General features: G+C 41.9%; 1 protein-coding gene across 3 annotated transcripts in view; it reads left to right on the top strand.

Moving 5' to 3' along the window:
* TPO (thyroid peroxidase) overlaps nucleotides 1–23,567 on the top strand; it is a 100,438-nt gene that overhangs the window by 63,068 nt on the left and 13,803 nt on the right. For 2 of the 3 annotated variants that reach the window (XM_079969747.1, XM_079969748.1), the window contains exons 10-15: nucleotides 2,083–2,253; nucleotides 4,498–4,735; nucleotides 5,578–5,786; nucleotides 6,357–6,527; nucleotides 9,559–9,690; nucleotides 14,848–14,947. In XM_079969747.1, the coding sequence (XP_079825873.1) occupies nucleotides 2,083–2,253; nucleotides 4,498–4,735; nucleotides 5,578–5,786; nucleotides 6,357–6,527; nucleotides 9,559–9,690; nucleotides 14,848–14,947 (1,021 nt within the window). The remainder of the gene's footprint in view (nucleotides 1–2,082; nucleotides 2,254–4,497; nucleotides 4,736–5,577; nucleotides 5,787–6,356; nucleotides 6,528–9,558; nucleotides 9,691–14,847; nucleotides 14,948–23,567) is intronic. The other variant, XM_079969749.1, reaches the window with a different exon arrangement.

Below are 23,567 nucleotides of genomic sequence, written 5' to 3'. Positions count from 1 at the left end.
TTTCCTTTATTTTCCTTTATTTTCCCCCCCAAAACCAGGTCGGGGAACAGTGGTATGGCGGTGCTCCACCTCCCCGCTGTCCCCCGAGCTTGTGGGGCTGGCGCTGGGGAGAAGCCTCCAAACACAGATTTCACCTTCATTTTTGGAGGGGAAAAAGTGCATCCTATAGGGCGAAAAATACGGTACAGCTTGGAGGGACAAGGGAGAAGAGTGAAAGGTTTGTGTAGCCTTACTGTTTTAATAATTATAATTATTGTACCCCACACATCTGACTCGGTTTCTCCACCCTCTTTGGGCAGCTTCCAACAAAATATAAAGGAGCAAAACATCAAACATTAAAAGCTTCTCAAAACAGGGTTGCCTTCAGATGCCTACAAAAGGAAATAAAATTGTTTGACTCTGACATCTGATGGGAGGGTGTTCCACAGGGCGGGCACAACTACCAAGAAGGCCCTCTGCCTGGTTCCCTGTAACTTCACTTCTTGCAATGAGGGAACCGCCAGAAGGCCCCTCAAAGCCCTGTTGTTGTTGTTGTTATTAGCTTTACAGCACAATACTATGTATATCTGGTCAGAAATAAGCCCTATTAAATGAGTCTTACTCCCAGATAAATATGATAGGGTTGCAGCCTTATCTTAATACAGAGTTTCCATATGATTGCATCCAATCAAACCCAAGATCAAAGTAAACCTGCTGCTGGACTTAAATTAATCACATCTAACTTGTCCATTCAGTCCAGAGCGTCTACTCTGAGTAGGGCTTAATTGGCTGCAACCCATTAAAAATTGTACACATTTGAAAACGCTGGCAGTATTAAGGTAACTTCAGCAGTATTACATATCTAAAAGGCTGTAAAATGAGGATGGAGAAAACTGATTTAGATGGATATACAAGAATATGCAGGAATTATGGGTAAATTAAAAGAACCTTGGAAGGGGAAGGAGGGAAGTCATTGAATGTATGGGTATAATAAAAGATGTTCATGTGGAAATGAAAACCTGAAAACTTTAATAAAAAATATTTTTAAAAAATTCAAGTTTAAAAAACATGTTATAAATAGTACTTGTCTTATTCTAGAGAATTATAGTTAGCTTATTTATACATTTGATAAAGAAAATTAATGAAAATAATATTGTTATTATTTGCCTAACACTACTTAGTGGAAGATGTTAAGAATCTGCATGACTTGGAAATTTTAGCTCCTGCAATTAGATTAGGAAAATAGAAAGTTATGTTATAAGTAAGAAAAAGTTGAAATTTAAAGTTATTTTATGTATTATCTTAAGGTATAAATATTTGACAAAAGGTACTTTAAATTTAGAAGTAAAACACTCTGAAAGATATAAATAAGATACGAAACAAGGTAATAATTTGCTGATATGTTTATTGTAAAGAACGCAGGGTGAGGGAGATGTGGGGAAGTCCAGTTAGTAACCTAAAAATGTATTTTGAAAGTTGGATTGTTTTTCTTTCTTTCTTTTTCCTGGTTTGTCCTTCTTTTTCTTTTCTGTAAATTGAAAATGTAATAAAAATTTTAATAAAAAAATAAAATAAACCAATGGATTGAAATACAAAAAAAAAAAAAAAGAAGAAGAAGAAGATGTTAATATCTTTACATCTTTGTTACTTGGTTGTTTTTTTGAAAACTAGAAGAAAAGTGCATGCAAAGCTGTTAAAGCACAATTCATAGTTAGTGAAGGGTCCTTAGCCGGCTGGATGAAAATCAAGGACTTTTGCACTTATCTTAAGACAGTGCTGGATTTGTGGCTGCATACATTTATTTAAAGCATTTTTATCCTGTTTCTCACTCCAAAATGCCCATGATAAGACAGACGCTTTCAAATGTCAGTGATAAGACAGTCCTTGCTCTGAGGCCGGCAATCTAAAATACGTGACACACACAAAAATGGACTGGGAGGGAGGTAGATTTTTGACAGAGGTTTTGTAACAACCAGCTGGGATGGAAATATTTCAAGGGCAGCAGGAACCCAAAAGCTGTTGGTCTTTCAGCAGAGGTGATGGAGAGGCCCACCCCTTCCCCTCTCCTACCTTCTCTTTGTGACCTTCACTTTGTTCTCTTAGGTGGCTTGGATCCCCTGCTAAGAGGAACTTTGGCAACTGCTGCAAAACTACAGGTACAGGATCAGCTGCTGAATGAGGAGCTAACCAAGAAGCTATTGGTGTTGTCTCATAATGGTTCTTTGGATTTAGCGTCGTTAGATTTACAGCGGGGACGTGATCATGGACTCCCAGGTATACTGCGTTATTTAACAATACATCTTGTGGTAATAGTAGCAGCAGGATTTGTGTGTTGCCTATGCCAAAGCCTCTAGGCGACTTATGTTATAGCACTGGGCAATAGGGCTTTGCAGGCAGTGCTGATTTGAAGTCCCTGCAAAGTCCCTTTTGGCCAAGCCCCACCCATCATATATGATATCAGGTGTAGAGCAGGTGAGTGTGGATTGTTCAAAACACCCTCACTAGCCAAAGTGGGAGGCCTAGCCAGATTAATAGAAGAGACTTCTGTGTGTGCAAAGCAAAGCCTCGATTTTGTTGATCCCTCTTACCTTCTTAAGCACCCCACCAGCTGTTCTTGAGGGGTCTGGGACCCTCTGGAACAGAATGGGGTGTGGTGCAGAGGGCTACAGTAAATCGTTGGGGTTGTCAGCCAAAAGTAGGTGGCCTGACTTCTAGAAATGGAAGTGCTGTCCTCTATGGCACCATTGGGTACAACCCAATGAATTTACTGGAATGTAATATTATTGTATTAGCAGTCAGTGCACTGTGGTTGTTTATTTCATTTTAATAGCAGCTGATAATAGTTTTACTTTCGCACACACTTTCCTGCTTAGTTAAAGCCTTTAAGAACATTTTGATCTACAACTTCAGTTTGTCTTTATCAGCAGTTTCCACACCTCCTTACAAATTATGTATGTTATGTTATTAACATGGTATACGTTGTTATCTTAATTAGGAGAACACGGCCTGTTCTCCCACTTCAAGCCAGGCTACATTTAGTCCTTAAAAGAGGCACAAATGGTCCACAGTGAGCTTCTCATCATCAGCCACCCATTCCAGAAAAGAGCTATTGACTGGTTTGTGCATTGGACTGAATAACACCAAAGTGGATTTATTACAAATCTCAGTACTCAAGAATTACAACCTGTATCTACATTTGTCTTATTATGTTTTCCTATGGTACCAGAATCGCTTGTACGCAATGCTGGTATATCATAATGCTGTACTGGTTCAAGCATAAAATACACCCTATATAAAGCATCCACTTACTGCCTCAGAGCTTAGTTAGAAGCAAGACACCAGTCTGGTGTGGCTATGTGGATAGGGCACTGGACTTGGATTTGGGAGACCTGTCTCAAATCCCAACTCAACCATTAATGGCCATCTCGGTAGTAGAACGCTCTCCCATCAGATGTCAAGGAAATAAACAACTGTCTGACTTTTAGAATACATCTGAAGGCAGCCCCTGTAATGGGAAATTTTAAATGTCTGATGTTTTACAATTTTTAATATGTGCTGCAAGCTGTCCAGAGTGCAGAAACCCAGTCAGATGGGTGGGGTATTAATAATAATAAATAATAAGCACATTTCATTATTTCCCTCACCTCCGCCTGCAACAAATCATTGTCTCTCAACCTGGTCTACTTACAAAGTTGTTATGAAGATTGCATTTGATAAGCACCCTGAAAAGATGGGTGGGATATTAATTTGACAAATACAGTGGTGCCCCGCTAGACGAAAGGGTTTTCCGTTTTGGAGGCGCTTCGCAAAACGAATTTCCCTATGGGCTTGCTTCGCAAGACGAAAATGTCTTGCGAGTTCCTGCGGGCTTTTTTCCCTTTTTTCCCCCTTTTCCTAAGCTGCTAAGCCACTTATCAGCTGATCCGCTAAGCCGCTTAACAGCTGATCGCTAAAAGCCGCTAAACCGCTAATAGCGCTAATCCGCTAAGCTGTCAATGGGCTTGCTTCGCAAGATGAAAAAACCGCTATACGAAGAGCCTCACGGAACGGATTAATTTCGTCTTGCGAGGCACCACTGTACATTTTTCAGGACGCCCGCAGACCACTAGTAATAATTTATTTTATTATTTGCTATTACATTTCATGTTTCCCCCAAAAAGCTCAAGGTGTCATAAACACTTCTCCCCCCCTCCAGTTTATCTTCACAACAACCCTTTGAGGTAGGTCAGGCTGAGAGGCAATGTCTATGGCCCAAAGTCACCCTACAGGGTTCATGGTTCCCAGGTACACCTTCCCAGGTATGAACTCTAACCATTCCTCCACACTGTCCCCATTCACTACTAAGGATCATGCCTCGCATATTTCAGATCAGAGTGAAGGGATTCCAGGTCCAAGAGTATCACTGCAGGTAGGCTTGCATCAAGCACTTTAGGAACTGGGCAGAGCTCTCACAGGAAGCGGTCAGGGCTCCCGTTGGGAAACCTTGTTTGATTCGTTCTACGAATGCCATATTTGTAGGCTACAATGACTGGCGAGAATTCTGTGACCTGCCGAGGCTAAGGACGGAAAGCGACCTGACAAAAGCGATACAGAACAGGAAGACGGTGCAAAAAATCATGGGACTGTACAAAAACCCTGACAACATGGATTTGTGGCTAGCGGGCATAGTAGAAAGCGTGCTTCCAGATGCCAGAACAGGTCCACTGTTTGCATGCATAATTGGAAAACAAATGAAAGCATTGAGAGATGGTGATCGGTAAGTTTACTTGCATTGTTCCTTCCATTAGCCCTGCTTAGGCATTATTAGCTGTTCTGCTTTTCCAGGCCAAACATACCCAATTCCCTCAACTGTTCCTCACAAAGCTTGGTTTCCAGACCCTTTATCATTTTGGTCTCCCTCCTCTGCACACATTCCAGCTTGTCAATATCCTCCTTAAATTGTAGTGCCCAGAACTGGACACAGTACTCCAGGTGTGGTCTGACCAAGGCAGAATAGAACGGGACTATTACTTTCCTTGATTGGGACACTATATTTCTGTTGATGCATCCTAGAATAGCATTAGCTTTTTATGCTGCTGCATCACACTGCTGACTCATGATAAGCTTGTGATCTACTAAGACCCCTAGATCCTTGTCGTGTGTACTACTAGAAAGCCAGGTGTCCCCCATCTTATATTTATGCCGCTGTTTTTTTCTGCCTAAGTGTAGAACCTTACATTTGTCCGTATTGAAATTCCTTTGGCCCAGTTTTCCAATCTGTTAAGGTCATCTTGAATTCTGATTCTTTCTTCTGTTCTTCTATAGCATTATCTGCCTCTCCCAGTTCAGTGTCATCTGTAAATTTGATGAGCTAATTTGAGGATGGCAGCTAACACGCTTGTCTTTGCTGTCCCTCATGCAATTCTAATCACACAGGGGATTAGAATACCTGAAAAGGATATTTATTAAACTGGATTTGGTAAAAAAAAAAAAAAACTTTGAAACAGGATTGCCAATTGTTTCAGAAGTTTGATATCTAGGTGGGGCCAAGTGGTGGAACATAATACACTGTGGCCTATACTCCTGTCTTACAATATTTTTGGTCTTGTTTCTACATAGATTTTGGTGGGAAAACGACAATGTTTTCACTGAAGATCAAAGGCAAGAACTCAGAAAATATTCCTTATCCAGATTAATCTGTGATAACACTGGTCTCACTGAAGTGCCCCTTGATGCCTTCATACTTGGGAAATTTCCTAAAGATTTTGAATCTTGTGAAAATATACCCAGTATTCATTTAGGAGCTTGGCAGGAGACGTTTCACCCAGGTAATTCTAAAAATTAATATCCTCTCTTTTGTCAAATATTTGGTATGTTTAGAAATGAGGAGAATGCTGGAGGTTTTGACAGCTGGGATGAAATGATCTGAGTATCTTCTTGCCACCAGGCAAAGCCATGTTTCATTCCTTTGCATTTGGCAAAAGGAATGAAAGGGTATGAGAGGGTACAATAGCCCAGACTCTGCATTCATCATCTGAGGCCTTTGAACAGGGATAGAAAAGCTGCAGCTCTCCAAATGTGGCTGGACTTATAATGATAGTAATCTTATTATTTCTACCCCATCCTACAGCAGGGTCCAGCTCCCATAATTGCTGACCAAGAGTGGTCGTAGAATATCTTCACTCAAGATTAGGAATTTCAGTTCTCTGGGTTGCTCATTTTTCCACACTTATATTTAGTACTCTACATTTTGCAGCAATTTGTGTTTCAATTCACATGAAAATTTATCAGCATTTTAGTACAAATTTATCTTAACAAAAACAGTATATGCAGTTTTGACTGATGTACACTAATGTATTATGTATATTTTTTAAAAAATGTTGTGTTTTTGCTTCTAGAGTTGAATTGTGCTTTCCCAACAAGAGTGGAACATGGTGACTTTGTCCATTGTTCAGAGGCAGGGAAACTCATTGTTACCTACTCATGCCACCAAGGATATGAGCTATTAGGAGAAGAACAATTGTCCTGTATACAGGGGAAATGGAATTTGAAAGCACCGGCCTGCCAAGGTGCCTATGGTTTTTAAGTTTTGTCTGCTATCTTCTAGCAAGAATGGCATTGCCACATTGGAATGTTTAAACATGAATAATTTTAGAGGGCTGAATAAACTTGGATCCTGTAGTCTATTGTGAAAATTCATTTATCTTCTGAGGTCACTCTTGATGCTGCCATCAATAAATTTCTTTTTCAGCTTACTTACAGTTTCTAGCTGTAGAGCCTGAGAATTCACACGTTCCAGGGCTTACTGAGACAAAAACGTGAAACAAATTGCAAAGAGATTTGAAAAGATATAAGCGTACTCTTCCTTTCTTCGCTTTACTCTGATCTCACAAATCATCCTTGGTCCCTTATTTTAAGAAGACGTGATCGTCCCCACAAACTATTACTCTGCTCCATATATTTGTGAGTTAAGCAACAGACTGAGCCAAGTCTCCCAGAATGCAACTAAAACATAAGCCAAACTGGGCAGCTTGCCTGACCACGCTCCTTCTTGCTCTCAGTGTAAAGGAATACAGATCAAAAGGAAGCAATAGGATTCACAGAATCATAGGATGCTTTAATGCCCATGGAGGGCCTGTGTGCGTTTTGAAAAACTAAAAAGCTTGTAGGATTTAATTAGCAGCAGGCATTAACAGGGTTTAGCCAGGATATCCATATCCATATCCAAGTTTTTTGCCTGAGAAATAAAATAAGACTGCATCTGATCAGCTCGTTCTCTCCTACGGGAAGAAAAAGCTTTCTGCTGCTAGCACCTTTTTCAAACATATATTGCTGCACTTTTATTTGGTTGCACCAGAAATATAGAGCAAAATGCATTGAGGCATGCCCAGGGATGTGGGGGTTCTTTCCGCAAAGAAACTCGCCTCTCCCCCCCCCCGCCAACTATACTATTATTTGTCTCTTCAATGCCACAGTTGAGGAAACAAAAAAAAGTAGTGCTCAAATTGAAGAGTATATACTTCCAGGTGGTCGGATATTTTACTACACCAGTATTTTGGGGTCAGGGACACTAGTCCCACAATTAGGTAGAGTGAGGAGGCCACCCCAGGTGACTGATCCTTGGGTGGGGAAGTTGTTGCAGTGAATTGTTGGAGGACACGGCTGTTAGCTATTTGTGATTTTTTTAAAAAAAAGCCTTACACAAGACTTGAAATTCATTTCTCTCCCTTGAGCCCAAGAGAGGGTTTAGTCCCTTTTGTTTTCAAAACTTCTTCATAGCAGCGCATAAGTTATTAATCCATAGCTTGCCTGTTCTCACAAACTCCTCCAGACAGCATCTGATTGAAGTCACCACTCTAATCAAACAATCAACCATGAAAATAACCAACCAACTGCCAGCTCCCAACTTTCCCCAGTACCATTTATTCTTTGTGAAATACATTTATAACGCAAATACAATATAAATACTAACAACCGCTGCCTGTGCCCTGTGGCTTGCACCACACCTGCTCTTTCAGATGTGGTAGGAAATTATTTCCTATTGCCAGTGCAATCCAAGGGCCAATCCAATTGACTTCTGTGCATGGACAAAGAAAGGACATGATCAAGTCTGGTTTGGGAACTGTGAAGGAGATAGAATGCCTTAAAATGTGAGCTGGACAAATTGTCCTCCGCCTTTAACACTGGGAAGGCCCAGAAAGAAAGATTGCCTTCTTTTTTGAGTTACTATCATGATCCCCTCCTTCGCATTATAAAAACTATTAGTACAGATGGTTTCCTACTGAATCCAGTAAATCAAGCACCACAGGCACTCAATCCCCCTTCCAATGCCTTGAAAGTGAAGAACTGCATGAGTTCATTTCAATGCATTGCATCAATTTAGGACTTTACTCTCACTTACATTACATTTCTACAAGTCACCGTATGTAGCATTTCCCAGCATGTCTGTGCACATGCATATTCAACCTTCATTAAGGGGGAGGAAAGCATCAGGAGAGAGAGAGAAATTTAACAAGCTCCTACTGAGGAAGACATTACAACAGGTGAATTCATTTGCATGCAGGAGCTACAGTTGGTACTCAGTTAGGCCTGCTTATCAACATTGCTTGGAAGAGACAGTGATTCAGATAATGGCACACTTGAAATGAAATAGGGATAGGGAATTGTAACTCTCTCTTTTAGTCACATCCTGTGAGTCACCTGAATTTTTTCCACCTAGTTGCGAAGCAAAGAAAGAGATGAATTATAATAATATTTTGCCCCCTAGCAGATTAATATTCTGGCAACAAGCTGAATGGAAAAACTTGCGTGAACCAGTCGTTTATTCTCCAATAGGTGGTTAATATGTTAAACTATGTACGGCAGGCTATGGAAACAAGCAGTAGAATGGGAAGTGCACTAAGTCAAAAGAAAAACACAATCCTAGGCTGCTTGCATGGCTGTTAGTTCAGTTAGCTCTTCCTTTGCTCCATGTGTGTTTATACAATGTATTGCACACACAGGGCTCAGCTAGGACTCAGCCAGAATGGTGAAGAAAATGTGATTTATGTGTGTTCTATGTGCAATATAACATTGTGCCATCAGGTGGTGACATGGAGCCCTGTTTTTCTCTACCTGTTTTCCCTGTTTAAGTTCACAACACTTTAAACTGAAACACTTCTTTCATGTGTCTAGATCCAGCCACAGTGAAGCAAATTATGAATAAATTAATAAAAAAGTATCTGGTTGAACAAATCTTGGGTTTTTTTTCAAATGCTTTACAACAGCAGCTCCCAAACCCTTTTAGGCTTGAGGGCCCCTTTGAAATGTAAGAAACTCAAGAACTCAGTTTCCCCTACCTAAGAAAGAGGCAAAACACCCCAAAAAGGAGGTTTGATTTCTGTTCTGGAAAAATAAGCAAAAAACAGCAGTTTCTAATACTGTTTCTATTTCCATCAGAACTCTCTTGGTGCTAGTGCAGACTGCCCATGCATATCTGGGTTTATTAAGCCAGAATTAATAGCTTATCTTTTTGTGCAAATGCAGCATATTTTAGGATCCGCCTTCTAGAAATACACTTTGAGTTTATAACTTTGTTTTAACTTTTGTGTTTCTCTTTAGACATCAACGAATGTGAAAATAATACCAATCCTCCATGCCACTCCTCTGCTCAATGTGTCAATACCCAAGGCTCATTCCAGTGTCTTTGTACAGATCCCTATGAACTGGCAGAAGATGGGAAAACATGCAAAGGTGAGGTGACTGCACTGCTTTGCTGGTTAAAACGTAGCAACATAAAACAACGAGGCAATCTCAAAGTCATTCTCTGTCATTCACACATGCTGTAGTCATTTATGTGAGAACCATTCTAATTATCTTCCGCTGTTTCATACTTATCAACACTGAATGATCACAGCAGACTTCTAAATGTAAGGGTCACTGTAAAGAACACAACCAGCCACTGTGGTAGGTTAGAGAGAGAGAGAGAGACTGGCTTAAGTCTGCTTCCTGGCTAAGTAGAAGTAAGAACTCAGGTGTTGAGAGTCCAAGGAGGCAGTCTTTGTAGTTTTGGATAGTGTAACAAAGGCAGGGGTGCCAATAAAATATTGGAGGGGCCCAAGTGAGCCCTACCCCACATAATTGATTACATGACACGGTACCACACCCATGTCCATTACCGTAACTTGGGAGGCCCTCAGATATTTTTTTGTGAGGGGTGAAGGGACCTCGGCCACTAGGAGTTGGCTCCTATGAACAAAGGTGTGGGAAAACATGTCTGACATTTTCTTCTTCTGAACAACAGCAGCAGCAATAACTCTCACTGGTGGGATTAGAGAAACTTCCTCATTCCCTTTTATGTCATGTACGTATGGTAATTCCAGGACTTGTGCTACCATATGAAATTCAGTATAATCCTTGGATAGTTAATAACAATTTTTGAACCAGCGGGTGGCCCGCACAGCCAGGCTGCATTTATGTTCCTTTACATGCCATAAATCCTTTTGTGCTGGATTAAATGCCTCAGTCTTAGCTTTTTCCAATCAGTAAACAGCTAGTTATTTATTTATTTTTACACTAAAAGGGAAAGGGTTTAGGCCCAGGCAGTTATTATGGTTCTAAACTGAAGTTAAAGAAGTTTGGGTGTCTGATAAACATAACTGCCATGCCCATTAGAGGTCTCTGAAAAGAAGATGACTGCAATCTGGCCCACAGAGAGCTGGTGTGTGGAGCAGCACTCCTGAGGTTCTCTTCAAAGGAAGAGTGTCAAAAGTTATTTCCTTGAGAGAAGGATTTGTAATAATTTGGAAAATCAATAAACATAATTGTCAGGGAGGGAGACTTAGAGTGGCAATGCAGAATCCTCAGGCCAGAGGAGCACTGACACCACACCCCAGGCATGTCTTCTGGAAGTGCTTCGGGGGCTGACCCTACATGCTCTCCCTCTTCCGCTTCAGAGTCCTTATTCTCATTTCTTGAAGTGAAGGACTCTGGCTCCAGGGTTATGGCAGGCCTTAGGTTTGAATTCTAAGCAGGCATTTATAAGAAAGGTCACAGGGATCAAGCTGCATTCAACATGTCTGTCTGAGCTGCATTCATCCTGGTGGGCCACAAGCTAAGCAGGTCTGCATCATAAGCAGATAAGTCAAGTTTACCAGCCTTTCTCTCCAAGTAAGCTTGGGGATTCGTTGGCAATTGCCATAATAAAAATACAGAACTGTGAAGGCAGTCTGGATGAGATAACTAAAGCAAACCTTGAGCTGCCTGTGATTTGCTTGTTAGCCCAGAAGAGCATCCCAAGTTGCAAATGATTGGTACGGTAGTGTTGTAGAGCAATTGAAAAATGATTAGTGTGAATTACATTATTCCAGCAACTTCAGACTTCTAACTCTTAACATCTGTAAGAGGTCTAATAATATCTGTAAGAGGTCTAATAATATTTTATGCTGCGCACTCATTCAACCTCCATTCATACTTGGAACATGCCAGGATGTCTTAAATTATTCTTATTTATTACACTTGAATGCTGCTTTCTCCAACTCAGGGCAGCTGACATTGGTATCTTCCCATCACAACTACCCTTGTGAAGTAGGTCTGAGATTGTCCAAAGCTATCTAACAAAGCTTTATGTCCAAATGAGTTTAGAAGCCAGTACTATTTGGTCCACATCTAACATTAAGACCACTACTGCAAACTCTCCCTCATGCTAGGATTTTTTGTTAATCATTCTGAAACTGACAGTTCTGACTAAGGCATGCTGTATCTTAGTTTTGTTGCAACCCAGTTTGCCCTAGGAGGAATGCTTTACCTCACAGACCTCTTCCTGGAGTCCTGTTCCAAATTAAATGGAAAGTGTGGAAGCTGGAGTAGAAGGGAGGCTACTGCAAACCTATGAAGTTTGTTGTCTGAAGGCAACAACACTACTCATCTGTCAAAAACAAGCCTATTGCTGTACATAAAATGTGAAGTAGAAATCCTTGGGTCTTTTTGGTGTCTTGTTTATTTTGTCCTTGGTTTGAAGCATGATAGTTGCTTTTTCCATTAAGTTGTTAAAAACCTTTTGATGGCACTGTTTTAATTATTCCTTACTTCATTTGTCTAATGTGCCTAATAACCATTCAACCTGTAACAGATAGCTTGCAGTTTTGTTCCTCAGATGACTCTGTTCCTAACACTTGTTTGGGGATTAATCTTCTTAATCGTCTTCTTCTAGGGAGGGAAAAGCCTCTTGATTGAATTTTGCTTTGCTTTTAATTATTGTTATATGTTTACCAGCACTTTTGCATGGGTATTTTCATTTACAATATAGACTGTTCATTTCACTGATCTTTGAAAGAATCTTTATAGGCCAACAAGCAGGGCCCTGCATCAGAATGTTGCAGTGTATTCCTGGCAAACCTAAGGCCGAGGGGTTGTTTATCCAAGGATCTCCACACCTAAACAAGGCAGAAATTATTCTCAACTTTGGCAATGGTGAGGACATGAACAGAAGTGTGACTTTGAGGGCAGCCCACACTTGCCCTGTACATGTGAATAATGTATGGCCATCAGTTTGGATGGCTTTAAAAGAGGATTGGACACATTCATGGATGACAAGGCTATCAACAACATCTTGCCTTTTAATACCAGTTGCTGTGATCACAAGTGGGCAGGGTGCTGTTGCCAGTGTGGTGTAGTGGTTAAGAGCGGTAGTCTTGTAATCTGGTGAACCGGGTTCGCGTCTCCGCTCCTCCACATGCAGCTGCTGGGTGACCTTGGGCTAGTCACACTTCTTTGAAGTCTCTCAGCCCCACTCACCTCACAGAGTGTTTGTTGTGGGGGAGGAAGGGAAAGGAGAATGTTAGCCTTTTGAGACTCCTGAAGGGGAGTGAAAGGCGGGATATCAAGTCCAAACAACTCCTCCTCCTCCTCCTCCCCCTGCTTGCAGGGCTTGTGAAAACAGGATGTTGGACTAGATGGGCCATTGACCTGATTCAGGAGGCTGATCTTAAGTTCCTATGAAGGGAGCTGCAATCTTTCAACATTCGTTGTCATTGAGTTCTTCTGTTTTAGAGTTCCCCCTCTACCCTTAGTTCTTTTCCTTGCATTTTTTCTGCACGCATGCATATACCTCTGGGTCACCCTAAGTATGCTGATTCCTTTGCTGTTCTGGCTACATAAGCACATGGATGGTCAGACTTGGGTCACTATTAGAAGGAATGATTTCCTCAAGGTGCACCAACATAAAAAAACACCCTGCTTCTGTGATGTTTGGTCCCACTCTGTACCCATAATATGCAGTACCATTATTGGACTAGTCATGTGACCTGCCCACCTCCTGTGGCTCCTATGCACTGGTCAGGGCCAGCCCAATATATTTTGCTACATGAGATGAAGACTAGGGATGGTGCCCTTTCCCATTCCATGCACAGAAGCCAACTGGATTGGCAATTAGATTATACTTCAACATTGGCAATGGGACAGCACAATCCATTGCACCTGAAAGAGCAGTTGAACTTAGGAGGTGCAGGGCAGACCACATGTAACTGTGTGCTCCCAACATTTCACTGCCCAGCTTCCTCACCTGGAGTGACCCTGTCACTTTGCCTAATGGTAGGGCTGGTCCCCATACTGGTGTAGTAGAAGATCTGACCCCTGGAAACGTGTGTTCCAAGAGTCCTTGGTTTCTAGTACCTGTCCCTGGTATGTCATTGTCTCCTTTTTATCTTTTGTAGAAATCTTGGGAATATAAGCAGTGTAATTATTCTGGTTTCAGACACTCTTGTGGGTTTCTGGAAATGATATTGGAATAGAAGGATGGGCCTGAATGCAATTTGACTCTAGTGCACATGTGCAGACAAAATGGACACACAGAGCTAATGCTTTACTTCCAACCGCAACTGTCTATGCAGAAAAGTAGCTGAAGTGCTCAATTTAATGGACATGGCAGAGGTGAAGCCTACAATTAAGAGTGTGAGAGTGAGTGAGTGAGTGAGTGAGTGAGTGAGTAGTCCTTAGGCAATGATCCTTGCCATGTGAATAGGAGTATTACAAGTACAAGCCTATGTACTTGATGATGGAACTTGTACAATGTACTTGATGATGGAAGTTGCTTCCACATCATTGTCAAATTGACAACATCAACTGGTCTTTAGCTGTCAAAAAGTTAGCAAGCAAGATATGAGATTGATCTGTTATTGTCCTGTGGTTTGACCTGCAAATTAAATCCACATACTGTATTAGGCTTCTTTGGGAGGAAAGGTAAAATATAAATGTAATAAAATAAGTATTTTCACCCATTCACTCCTCTCCTCCTCTCCTCCCACACCCTAGCAAGGCAGACCAATACCTTAGCTGAGACCCTGGATAGAGAGAGGAGCGATAGAACATTTTTTACAGACAATAGCTACAAGAAACACTCTCAGTCTCAGTCATATAACTCTGTATTTGATCTTTATATTAGTTATTGAAATATGAAAAGAAAATCTCATTTGCAGGAGGAGTGATACACTTTGCAAGTGAATTCCATTGCTTGTGGGGGGTTGTCTATCAATTTTCAAGACATAAAATATTCTGGTGTCAAATATAGATAGCCTTTGAAAAGATTATATACATTTTATAGAAAGAAAGACTAGCATTGTTGCATGGTGCAGAGTGAAGGAAGGAGACCTTCAGCATGCATAAGTTGGAAATCATATACACTGCAGATAGGACAGTTCTGTAGCTTGGCACCAGCCATTACTACCTAAATCCAAAATGGTGCTCACAGCCCTCTCACTGCCAAAACAGTATTGAGTTCCCATTGGTAACAGTGGCAGAGGAGAATTATAAGATGAGTTGTGTGATGACAGCAGACCTCTGAAGTCTCATTGGCAGCATAAAACTACCTATCCGCCTAGTTAAGAAGTATAATTTAACATTTCATTGTTTCAGATTCTGGAAGGCTTTCCAAGGGTTCTCTAGTCTCCATCATTTTAGGTGTAATTGTGTTCAGTTGTTTGGCAGTATCAAGCTGGTTTGTGATTTGCCGGTGGTAAGTATCAACTGCTTATGGCCTTTCTACCTAGTTGGGCTTTCCCCACCTCCTTCCTTCATAGAATTTTTCATAAAACGTTCTTTCTGCCTAACGACCAAAGTCCTTTTTGTACAACATGGAGGGCAGAAGAATGAACATGCATAGGAGATGGACCCAGGATCCCATTCAAGTAAAGATGTCCCAATGTTTGAACAGATCTGTGAACCTTTGACCTAGTTGTATCATCAAATGAACAAGTATAGGCTGAAGGCAGAGCTTGCCACTACAATGCTCTCTTCTCCACCTGCTGTTCATAATCTCCACAAATGTAGTCTGAAAAGGGCTTCTATTTTAGGTGATGTTTAGGTGATGTATGTATATAGCTCAAGATTTTATACATAACAGTGCTATTTTTCTAGAAAAAGAGGTACCAGCCAGAAATGTTTTAAAACTTAGACTAAAACACTTTGAACAAGGTTGGCTGATATCTTGTGCTTTCTTATTTTAAATTTAAATCAATGCACTTGCTATTTCATGGACAGTAGAAATGTTTGGCCAAGATAAGAAAAAGAGGAGACATAAAATGTGTACCCAAATACCAATAGCTTTCGAGAGAAGATTTTGCATGCTTGTTGCTGTTTTCTGTACTCGTACTGCAAGTACACCCATTTACGGAATTAAGGCTCTGGACTACTTTCAACCCCCCTGCCTTATCCAAAGTTAGACAAATGTTGAAAAGTAAGAGCATGTATCCTGCCTTCACTTAAACCTGCCCATCAACAAGGGTAGCCGATACAGTACCCTCCATATGCTGTGGACTACAATTCTCAATAGCTGCAAATAATACAAGGATCAGAAATGATGAGAGTTGTGATCCAAAACATATGGAAGGTAGCACATTGTTGTTGTATTTTAGTCGTTTAGTCGTGTCTGACTCCCATGGACCAGAGCACGCCAGGCACTCCTGTCTTCCACTGCCTCCCGCAGTTTGGTCAGACTCATGTTGGTAGCTTCGAGAACACTGTCCAACCATCTCGTCCTCTGTCGTCCCCTTCTCCTTGTCCCCTTTCCCAGCATCAGGGTCTTTTCCAGGGAGTCTTCTCTTCTCATGAGGTGGCCAAAGTATTGGAGCCTCAGCTTCACAATCTGTCCTTCCAGTGAGCACTCAGGGCTGATTTCCTTAAGAATGGATATGTTTGATCTTCTTGCAGTCCATGGGACTCTCAAGAGTTTCCTCCAGCACCATAATTCAAAAGCATCAATTCTTCGGCGATCAGCCTTCTTTATGGTCCAGCTCTCACTTCCATACATCACTACTGGGAAAACCATGGCTTTAACTATACGGACCTTTGTTGGCAAGGTGATGTCTCTGCTTTTCAAGACACTGTCTAGGTTTGCCATTGCCTTTCTCCCAAGGAGCAGGCGTCTTTTAATTTCGTGGCTGCTGTCACTATCTGCAGTGATCATGGAGCCCAAGAAAGTAAAATCTCTCACTGCCTCCATTTCTTCCCCTTCTATTTGCCAAGAGGTGATGGGACCAGTGGCCATGATCTTTGTTTTTTTTTATGTTGAGCTTCAGACCATATTTTGCACTCTCCTCTTTCACCCTCATTAAAAGGTTCTTTAATTCCTCCTCATTTTCTGCCATCAAGGTTGTGTCATCTGCATATCTGAGGTTGTTGATATTTCTTCTGGCGATCTTAATTCTTGCTTGGGATTCATCCAGCCCAGCCTTTCGCATGATGAATTCTGCATATAAGTTAAATAAGCAGGGAGACAATATACAGCCTTGCCGTACTCCTTTCCCAATTTTGAACGAATCAGTTGTTCCATATCCAGTTCTAACTATAGCATCTTCTCCCACATAGAGATTTCTCAGGAGACAGATGAGGTGATCAGGCACTCCCATTTCTTTAAGAACTTGCCATAGTTTGCTGTGGTCGACACAGTCAAAGGCTTTTGCATAGTCAATGAAGCAGAAGTAGACGTCTTTCTGGAACTCTCTAGCTTTCTCCATAATCCAGCGCATGTTTGCAATTTGGTCTCTGGTTCCTCTGCCCCTTCGAAATCCAGCTTGCACTTCTGGGAGTTCTTGGTCCACATACTGCTTGAGCCTGCCTTGCAGAATTTTAAGCATAACCTTGCTAGCGTGTGAAATGAGTGCAATTGTGCAGTAGTTGGAGCATTCTTTGGCACTGCCCTTCTTTGGGATTGGGATGTAGACTGATCTCCAATCCTCTGGCCACTGCTGAGTTTTCCAAATTTGCTGGCATATTGAGTGTAGCACCTTAACAGCATCATCTTTTAAAATTTTAAATAGTTCAGCTGGAATATCATCACTTCCACTGGCCTTGTTATTAGCAGTGCTTTCTAAGGCCCATTTGACTTCACTCTCCAGGATGTCTGGCTCAAGGTCAGCAACCACACTACCTGGGGAATACGAGGCATCCATATCTTTCTGGTATAGTTCCTCTGTGTATTCTTGCCACCTCTTCTTGATGTCTTCTGCTTCTGTTAGGTCCTTTCCACTTTTGTCTTTTATTATGGTAATCTTTGTACGAAATGTTCCTTTCATATCTCCAATTTTCTTGAACAGATCTCTGGTTTTTCCCGTTCTATTGTTTTCCTCTATTTCTTTGCATTGCTTGTTTAAGAAGGCCTTCTTGTCTCTCCTTGCTATTTTTTGGAAATCTGCATTCAATTTCCTGTATCTTTCACTATCTCCCTCGCATTTTGCTTTCCTTCTCTCTCCCGCTATTTGTAAGGCCTCGTCGGACAGCCACTTTGCTTTCTTGCATTTCCTTTTCATTGGGATGGTTTTAGTTGCTGCCTCCTGTATAATGTTACAAGCCTCCATCCATAGTTCTTCGGGCACTCTGTCCACCAAATCTAAATCCTTAAACCTGTTCCTCACTTCCACTGTGTATTCATAAGGGATTTGACTTAGATTGTATCTTACCGGCCCAGTGGTTTTTCCTACTTTCTTCAGTTTAAGCTTGAATTTTGCTATAAGAAGCTGATGATCTGAGCCACAGTCAGCTCCAGGTCTTGTTTTTGCTGACTGTATAGAGCTTCTCCATCTTTGGCTGCAGAGAATATAATCAATCTGATTTCGATGCTGCCCATCTGGTGATGTCCATGTGTAGAGTCGTCTCTTGTGTTGTTGGAAAAGAGTGTTTGTGATGACCAGCTTGTTCTCTTGACAGAACTCTATTAGCCTTTGCCCTGCTTCGTTTTGAACTCCAAGGCCAAACTTGCCAGTTGTTCCTTTTATCCCTTGATTCCCTACTTTAGCATTCCAATCCCCTATAATGAGAAGAACATCCTTCTTTGGTGTCATTTCTATAAGGTGTTGTAAGTCTTAATAGAATTGGTCAATTTCAGTTTCTTCAGCACCAGTGGCTGGTGCATAAACTTGGATTACTGTGATGTTAAAAGGTCTGCCTTGGATTCGTATCGAGATCATTCTATCATTTTTGAGATTGCATCCCAGTACAGCTTTTGCCACTCTTTTGTTGACTATGAGGGCCACTCCATTTCTTTTACGGGATTCTTGCCCACAGTAGTAGATATGATGGTCATCTGAACTGAATTCGCCCATTCCTGTCCATTTTAGTTCACTGATGCCCAGGATGTCAATATTTATTCTTGCCATCTCATTTTTGACCACATCCAACTTACCAAGGTTCATGGTTCGTACATTCCAGGTTCCTATGCAATATTTTTCTTTACAGCATTGGACTTTCCTTTCGCTTTCAGGCATATCCACAACTGAGCGTCCTTTTGGCTTTGGCCCAGCCGCTTCATCAGCTCTGGATCTACTTGTACTTGTCCTCCGCTCTTCCTCAGTAGCATGTTGGACGCCTTCCGACCTGAGGGGCTCATTTTCCAGCATCATAACTTTTATATGCCTGTTATCTTTGTCCATGGAGTTTTCTTGGCAGGGATACTGGAGTGGCTTTCCGGTTCTTGCTCCAGGTGGATCACGTTTGGTCAAAACTCTCCACTATGACCTGTCCATCTTTGGTGGCCCTGCACGGCATAGCTCATAGCTTCTCTGAGTTATTCAAGCCCCTTCGCCACGGCAAGGCAGTGATCCATGAAGGGGACCACATTGGCTACCCCAACTGATTAACATAGGGGCCTCTTCCCTTTGTTGCTGTTCTAGGGAAAGTTTGTGAGTAGGAGTATAGGAAGCTGACTTATTCCAAGTCAAATCATTAGCCCATCTAGCTATGGAGGACAACAGATTGGGGAAAACAGGTCTATAATGTTTGGCAGCAATTTCCCAGAGTTGGACAAGATTGTCTCCTAGGTTTGCCTGGAGATGCTGGGGACTGAACCCTTTGTTTGCAAAGCATGTGCTCTACTACTGAGCTTTGGCCCTGCAAATTAGAAAATTGTAAATCAGAACTAGGATTGGTGTGCTGAACACACCCTGGTTCAAATTCCTACTCAGCCATGAACTTCATTGACTTTGGGCCAGCCAATCTCAGTTTCTCTCTCTCTTAGTATCTCTTGTTGTAAGGGGAGACGAATTTACATTCCCAAAGGAATCAAAATCCAAATAAATAAATGGGGGAAATGGAATAAGCTAATCTATTAAGCTCCCTACTAGGTGGTTAGGTCCAACTACAAAAAAGAAATCACAGCTGTTTTAGGAGTCTTCAACCACACTGGCTAGCTTTTTGAATGATAGCAATACAAGACTGAAAATCCAACCCAAATTTTAGACATAATTCAGCAAGTAACTGGCCTTCTGCACATCTGGACAGATTGCAAAAGGTGCCTAAGGAAAACATACTGACACTGTAGTTTCTAATTCAAGGTATAAGAGAAATTATTAATTTTTTTTTTTTTCCCCTTCATGGATCACTGCCTTGCCGTGGCGAAGGGGCTTGAAGAACTCAGAGAAGCTATGAACTATGCCGAGCAGGGCACCCAAGATGAACAGGTCATAGTGGAGAGTTTTGACCAAACGTGATCCACCTGGAGGAGGAATCGGCAAGCCACTCCAGTATCCCTGCCAAGAAAACTCCATGGACAAAGACAACAGGCATATAAAAGTTATGACGCTGGAAGATGAGCCCCTCAGGTCGGAAGGCGTCCAACATGCTACTGGGGAAGAGCGGAGGGCAAGTACAAGTAGATCCAGAGCTGATGAAGCGGCTGGGCCAAAGCCGAAAGGACGCTCAGTTGCGGATATGCCTGGAAGCGAAAGGAAAGTCCAATGCTGTAAAGAAAAATATTGCATAGGAACCTGGAATGTAAGAACCATGAACATGGGTAAGTTGGAGGTGGTCAAAAATGAGATGGCAAGAATAAATATTGACATCCTGGGCATCAGTGAACTAAAATGGACGGGAATGGGTGAATTCAGTTCGGATGACCATCATATCTACTACTGTGGGCAAGAAACCCGTAAAAGAAATGGAGTGGCCCTCATAGTCAACAAAAGAGTGGCAAAAGCTGTACTGGGTTGCAATCTCAAAAATGATAGAATGATCTCGATACGAATCCAAGGCAGACCTTTTAACATCACAGTAATCCAAGTTTATGCACCAACTACTGGTGCTGAAGAAACTGAAATTGACCAATTCTATGAAGACTTACAACACCTTATAGAAGTGACACCAAAGAAGGATGTTCTTCTCATTATAGGGGATTGGAATGCTAAAGTAGGGAGTCAAGAGATAAAAGGAACAACTGGCAAGTTTGGCCTTGGAGATCAAAACGAAGCAGGGCAAAGGCTAATAGAGTTCTGTCAAGAGAACAAGCTGGTCATCACAAACACGCTTTTCCAACAACACAAGAGACGACTCTACACATGGACATCACCAGATGGGCAGCATAGAAATCAGATTGATTATATTCTCTGCAGCCAAAGATGGAGAAGCTCTATACAGTCAGCAAAAACAAGACCTGGAGCTGACTGTGGCTCAGATCATCAGCTTCTTATAGCAAAATTCAAGCTTAAACTGAAGAAAGTAGGAAAAACCACTGGGCCGGTAAGATACAATCTAAGTCAAATCCCTTATGAATACACAGTGGAAGTGAGGAACAGGTTTAAGGATTTAGATTTGGTGGACAGAGTGCCTGAAGAACTATGGATGGAGGCTCGTAACATTATACAGGAGGCAGCAACGAAAACCATCCCAATGAAAAGGAAATGCAAGAAAGCAAAATGGCTGTCCAATGAGGCCTTACAAATAGCGGGGGAGAGAAGGCAAGCAAAATGCAAGGGAGATCGTGAAACATACAGGAAATTGAATGCAGATTTCCAAAGAATAGCAAGGAGAGACAAGAAGACCTTCTTAAACAAGCAATGCAAAGAAATAGAGGAAAGCAATAGAATGGGAAGAACCAGAGATCTGTTCAAGAAAATTGGAGATATGAAAGGAACATTTCGCACAAAGATTTCCATAATAAAGGACAAAAGTGGAAAGGACCTAACAGAAGCAGAAGACATCAAGAAGAGGTGGCAAGAATACACAGAGGAATTATACCAGAAAGAAACGGATGTCTCATATACCCCAGGTAGTGTGGTTGCTGACCTTGAGCCAGACATCCTGGAGAGTGAAGTCAAATGGGCCTTAGAAAGCACTGCAAATAACAAGGCCAGTGGAAGTGATGGTATTCCAGCTGAACTATTTAAAATTTTAAAAGATGATGCTGTTAAGGTGCTACACTCAATATGCCAGCAAGTTTGGAAAACTCAGCAGTGGCCAGAAGATTGGAGAAGATCAGTCTACATCCCAATCCCAAAGAAGGGCAGTGCCAAAGAATGCTCCAACTATCGCACAATTGCACTAATTTCTCACGCTAGCAAGGTTATGCTTAAAATTCTACAAGGAAGGCTCAAGCAGTATGTGGACCGAGAACTCCCAGAAGTGCAAGCTGGATTTAGAAGAGGCAGAGGAACCAGAGACCAAATTGCAAACATGCGCTGGATTATGGAGAAAGCTAGAGAGTTCCAGAAAGACATTTACTTCTGCTTCATTGACTATGCAAAAGCCTTTGACTGTGTCGACCATGGCAAACTATGGCAAGTTCTTAAAGAAATGGGAGTGCCTGATCACCTCATCTGTCTCCTGAGAAATCTCTATGTGGGACAAGAAGCTACAGTTAGAACTGGATATGGAACAACTGACTGGTTCAAAATTGGGAAAGGAGTACGACAAGGCTGCATTTTGTCTCCCTGCTTATTTAACTTATATGCAGAATTCATCATGCGAAAGGCTGGGCTGGATGAATCCCTAGCCGGAATTAAGATTGCCGGAAGAAATATCAACAACCTCAGATATGCAGATGACACAACCTTGATGGCAGAAAGTGAGGAGGAATTAAAGAACCTTTTATTGAGGGTGAAAGAGGAGAGTGCAAAATATGGTCTGAAGCTCAACATCAAAAAAACGAAGATCATGGCTACTGGTCCCATCACCTCCTGGCAAATAGAAGGGGAAGAAATGGAGGCAGTGAGAGATTTTACTTTCTTGGGCTCCATGATCACTGCAGATGGTGACAGCAGCCACGAAATTAAAAGACGCCTGCTTCTTGGGAGAAGGGCAATGACAGGCCTAGACAGCATCTTGAGAAGTAGAGACATAACCTTGCCAACAAAGGTCCGTATAGTTAAAGCTATGGTTTTCCCAGTAGTGATGTATGGAAGTGAGAGCTGGACCATAAAGAAGGCTGATCGCCGAAGAATTGATGCTTTTGAATTATGGTGCTGGAGGAGACTCTTGAGAGTCCCATGGACTGCAAGAAGATCAAACCTCTCCATTCTGAAGGAAATCAGCCCTGAGTGCTCACTGGAAGGACAGATTGTGAAGCTGAGGCTCCAATACTTTGGCCACCTCATGAGAAGAGAAGACTCCCTGGAGAAGACCCTGATGTTGGGAAAGATGGAGGGCACAAGGAGAAGGGGGCGACAGAGGATGAGATGGTTGGATAGTGTTTTCGAGGTTACCAGCATGAGTCTGACCAAGCTGCGGGGGGCAGTGGAGGACAGGAGTGCCTGGCGTTCTCTGGTCCATGGGGTCACGAAGAGTCGGACACGACTAAACGACTAAACAACAACAATTAATTTTTTGGAGCCACTTCAGACAAAGCTAGTAGCATTGGCAAGACTGTCCGCACTTGAAAGTTAAAGATATAGGACAGCAGGCTATTGCACAAATGGATCAATGGCACATCTTTTCATCTGGTAGACAATGTGGGCCATGTAAAATGCTTGTATTAAAACCAATTTAGTCTTACTGACTTCAGTAGGGCCAAGTCCTAAAACCAAGTGCTTCAGCATAACTGAGCTGTAGAACAGGCTATTAAGCTGCAACCCCAAACCATTTATTTTGGAGTAATTCTCACAAAGGAGTCTCACTGAAGTCTATGAAAGTAATTCAGGACTGGCCAAAGAACATGTGGCTTGCTTACTTGAGACCCTAGCATTTAGATGCACCTTGTTGAATGCCATTCAAAGCCCCCAAAATGCTTTCCTTTAGCTCAGCAGGACTTTTCTGGTTCACGTCAATATATCAGTCGGGGAAATGCTATTCTGGTGGCTCCCTGTTGCTTTTAATGTTGTGTCAAAGGACCTTAAAGGCTGATCATACAGTTCTTTAAAAGCTGCTGTAAAGGG

The sequence above is a fragment of the Podarcis cretensis genome (genome assembly GCF_951804945.1).
Source record: "Podarcis cretensis genome assembly, chromosome: 3".
In the NCBI taxonomy this organism is placed as follows: domain Eukaryota; kingdom Metazoa; phylum Chordata; class Lepidosauria; order Squamata; family Lacertidae; genus Podarcis; species Podarcis cretensis.
This window is presented reverse-complemented; position numbering and strand designations above follow the sequence as displayed.